The sequence below is a fragment of the Muntiacus reevesi genome, chromosome 7, assembly GCF_963930625.1.
Source record: "Muntiacus reevesi chromosome 7, mMunRee1.1, whole genome shotgun sequence".
In the NCBI taxonomy this organism is placed as follows: Eukaryota; Metazoa; Chordata; class Mammalia; order Artiodactyla; family Cervidae; genus Muntiacus; species Muntiacus reevesi.
The window spans coordinates 25,740,702-25,744,961 of NC_089255.1; the positions used below are offsets into that span (position 1 = coordinate 25,740,702).

The following is a 4,260-nucleotide window of genomic DNA, read 5'->3' on the forward strand; positions in this document are numbered from 1 at the left end:
TTATGCATCCCCAGAAGAGTTTATCTGAGGCAGTATTCATAATCAGACATTTTGATATTTCCTCAGTGAAATGTGTAATAGTCATTGTTGTTGTTTAGTGGGTAAGTTGTGTCCGAATTTTAGCGACCCCGAGAACTGCAGCCCACCAGGCTCTTCTGTCCATGGGATTTCCCAGACAAGAATACTGGAGTGGATTGCCAGTTCCTTCACCAGGGGATTTTCCTGGTCCAGAGATAGAACCTGCCTCTCCTGTGTTGGCAGGTGGATTCTTTACCACTGAGCCGCCAGGGAAGCCATTATAGAGAATAAATAAAGATAATAATTATACAAACATAGTCAGTTCATTCAGACTTACATCTCACTGAGTTTGGGAACCACTTTGAAAGAAAACCATTCAGTTTTCAGAGCTTTGGGGATTTAGGAACATTGGGAAAAGGTTTGAGAGCCTATTATATGGGCTAAGTAAGCATATACCCTGGAAGTGCAAAGTGGGAGATACGTTGAAGCCAGAAGACTTTGTGAAAGTTCTGTGGATCAGGCATCATTTGAGCTATGTGTGGGAAAGTCGCTCAGTTGAGTCTGACTCTTTGTGACCCCATGGACTATACAGTCCATGGAATTCTCCAGGCCAGAATACTGGAATGGGTAGCCTTTCCCTTCTCCAGGAAATCTTCCTAACTTAGGGATTGAACCCAGGTCTCCCACATTGCAGGCAAATTCTTTACCAGCTGAGCCACAAGGGAATTAATTTTCTACTTCTGGTGAGTGAAGTTCCCACATCTTATCAACCCCTTACACCTACCAAGGTATGTTTTCCTGCTTAAGCCACTAGGAACCTGCAGAAGGCTTTGTAAATTGCTTTCCTGAAATAGGAAACTGAACTGAACTTCCTGAAATAGTTTCTATAGTCAGATAAAAGCCTAACCACTGAGATTTGTCTGAAGTGAAGACCAAAAAGAGGGTGATAGAGGTACTCATTGGAGTGTGGGCACGCTTAAGAAGAGAAGCTAGTGGGAACCTATGAGAGGATGTAGTCTCATCTGTGAATGAAAACATATTGGCTTCCGTTTCTTGCCAATTCCAGTCTCCTAATAGTTCACCCCACACAATGGATCTTTTGTCTTATGGTCAAGACGTCAAACTTGGAATCTTTCCCATTCCATTCCCAATCTTCAGTGTTTTTGGTTTACCTACTGAATGGCTGATTTTCTCTGTGCTCACTTTGGCAGCACATATACTAAAATTGGAATGATTTTCTCTGATAGCCGCTCTTTCTTCCTCTCTCACATCTCACTTCTCTTTTTTCTCTCTTGTCTTAAATCATCTTTTGTCTATTTCTCCTGAAAGAGATCCTCCATCAGGAAGGGTAGAAATCTGCCTTGTCCAGGGCCTTGCCTCTTGCCACTTCTCAACCCACCTCTGAAAAGTCAGGGCAGCCCACAACTGTAGTCACACTTCCTGCCTAACAACACTGCTCCTGAGAGGTCACTGCCGGGAGAGGTGAGTCAAAAGTATAAGGGAAAATATTGAAATAGGGGAATCTGAGCAGAGACTAGAGGCAAAGCATTTAAGTGGTTGCTTGCCTGTAAGAACAGGAAGGATAAGGGAAATTAGGGACTAAATGATGAAAGAACAGGAAAAGAAAAGCCAGGCAGAGTAAGACAAACTTTTCCTTCCTCCAGTCTCCCATTTATGCATGTCCCTGACTCTTGAGTGTGTTACTGCCTAGAAGGCTAAAGCATAAAAAAAACCCTAGGGAAAGAAAATCTCAAAATCAAGTCACGTAGTGAATCCTTATTGCCATTTTCGAAGATCTGTTCTGTACCCCCGCCTGTCTAAACTATTTCTTGATAGATCTGAATTCAGAGGAAATAGGCTGGGGCAACCACTTACACCCTCTATTTATTCAACTCCATAGCATTTCTCCTCTGAGTAGATCCAGTCCCTTTTCTGCTGAAAATATTCTTTCATTAACTTTCTTGTTTTTCAGAACAAAAAAAGGAAAGAGGTACTGAGTGAGCATAAAATTCTCTCCAATCCCATTCATTCTACTTCTGTTGAGCATCTAATGTGAGCATTATTCTACTTATTGGACATAGTTTTAAAAAACAGTTCTCTATTCTCATCACTCTCCTGACCCACCCTCCCTCTAAACCCCTATGCCAAACTCTTTATAAGGCCAGCATCTTCTTACCTGGCATGGTATAAGAGATCAGTGTTGGCTGAATGAATTTCTAAAAGGATTCATAGAAAGAATAGGGAGAGCCCCCAAAGAAGAGGAAAATGAGACTAGGAGAAAGTGGCTGGGGGTGAGGAAGAAACAAAGGGAGGGGAGAGAAGATGCAAAATGACCGGTAGTAAAAGATGGGAGGGGGAAGGGTTGAGAAGTGTCAGGAAAATGAATGCTGTCTTTGCCCCAGAACATGTTTGATCTTGGTCTGCACCACCATAACACTGCACCAAGGTGGTACACCTACAATCAGGGGTCAGGAAAAGAAACTTGGTCCATATGGTTTTTCAAATACAGTCACAGGTAGAGTCATTTTAATTTGCATCTACAGCAGAGAAGTGCTTCTTGGGAAGCCCAGGAGGTTTATGTGAGTGCCCTAGAAGCTCATGGTGGCTAGCTGGGAAGGACATGGGTAAGGATGCATTAAACTCTTGTACTCCACATCTAAAGGCCTCCAGACCAGGGAACAGACTAATGACCAAGATCATAAAAGAGACTGTCTTATCTTTTTCCAGGACAAGGGATAAACTCCAAAAGACAGAATCTACAGAGATCAGACATCATCACCCTCTTGTGCCACTTCTAATCCCAGGAACAAAATACAAGTTGGTTGAACCCTAGGGAAAGAAGATTTATATTTTTGTATTTATCAGAATAGTCCAGCTTCTCTTGCCAAACCCTTCTTTGCAGATTCTCTTGCCAAACCCTTCTTTGCAGAATACTTAAGGATGAGAACAGTAAGGAAAAGAAGTGAAAGGAAGACAAAAGTGAGAAGGTGAAGAAAAGTTACTTCATGATTCAGATGTTATCTGGACTTTCATGTCACTACAGGACATAAGAATGTACTTTTCAAGAATAAAAGTTACATAATTACAGTGAGGAATCACTTGGCCTGATTTGGATAACTTGCAGAATGTCAAATCAAAAGGACGGGGGCTTTTGTGGCATTTGCCTCCCTTGAGATCACAGGCAACAGCAGGACTCTTACAGACAGCTTTGACTGCATCTAGTTCCTCGTGGATAAATATGTATTGGGGTATGCATGCGTGGTCTTTTGACTTCAACTTCGGTGCCATCAGGGCATTGCATTCCCTGTCCATCATGTCAGACCTAAGATAGTCTTTGTTGTTCTCTAAAAGAACCTCAGCTCTGAGCATCCTGTCTCCGCCAACTTCATCCTCACTGGTGATGGTGTCTTCTGGTTGCACCACTTCTTTGTTGCTAACCAGCAGGGTTTCCATGCTCCGGCTGTCCAGTCCTTCCTTAGTGGCCTCAACTTTGTCCTGTGAGTCACTGGACAGAAACTCATCCAGTAGCTGATCACTTTCCTCCAGGACGGCTGCTGCCATCTGGAGTCCCACGCCCAGGCCCACCCCTAGGCCCAGCAGCAGCAACAACATCATGAAAAAGATCTGCACCAGAGTCAGCTTCATTTTGCCTGGTGGGAAGAAGGGAAACAGAGGACAGACTTTGAGATGAAACTTGGCTCCAGTAGAGATCCTAAACTCCCCCAAACCTTGAGAGCATAGTCTTTGGGGTCTTCTCCCCCCTCTTCTCCACATTACCCACCCCTCACCCAAGGCGGAGATCCTTTCTCACTCTTTTCCCATTCTCCTGCCCTCTCATTCATTCCCTGTTGCTGTGGAATAATGTGTGGATCCTGCAGTACTGCAAGATGACCAGGGAAGCTGTTCTATAATTGGGTCACATATGGGGAGTCAGGGGGGAAGGTTGACATCAATTGACTTTTAAACAGAAATTAGTTCCAAGTCACCAAAAAGAATAGGTAAAAAGACAAATACAGGGTCACTTTTTCCTTGAGAGAAATTCTTTTAGAAACTTATTCTCAGTAAAGGACTAGAATTACCATAGGAGACCAACTCCCTAATTTTTTTTCCCAAATTAATTTTTGCTCATTCAAGTATTTATTATTCTCCCAGCTACCCACCTTCCCCCCCAAAAGATCAAAAGGAATAGAAAAAGTACTATAGTTCATTTTCATTCCTAAACTGAGGCTGATATGGAAAGGA

The 4,260-nt window shown here is 43.0% G+C and overlaps 1 protein-coding gene across 1 annotated transcript; it reads right to left on the bottom strand.

The window, feature by feature from the left end:
- Window positions 1-3,021: 3,021 nt before the first annotated feature.
- RNASE10 (ribonuclease A family member 10 (inactive)) lies at window positions 3,022-3,663 on the bottom strand. The gene has a single exon (XM_065940119.1). The coding sequence runs from the start codon at window positions 3,661-3,663 to the stop codon at window positions 3,022-3,024; it is 642 nt and encodes a 213-aa protein (XP_065796191.1).
- Between the last annotated feature and the right edge of the window lie 597 nt (window positions 3,664-4,260).

Excerpts from the sequence above, each read along its gene's own strand:
- RNASE10 (XM_065940119.1), bottom strand. The coding sequence starts at position 3,663 with ATGAAGCTGACTCTGGTGCAGATCTTTTTCATGATGTTGTTGCTGCTG.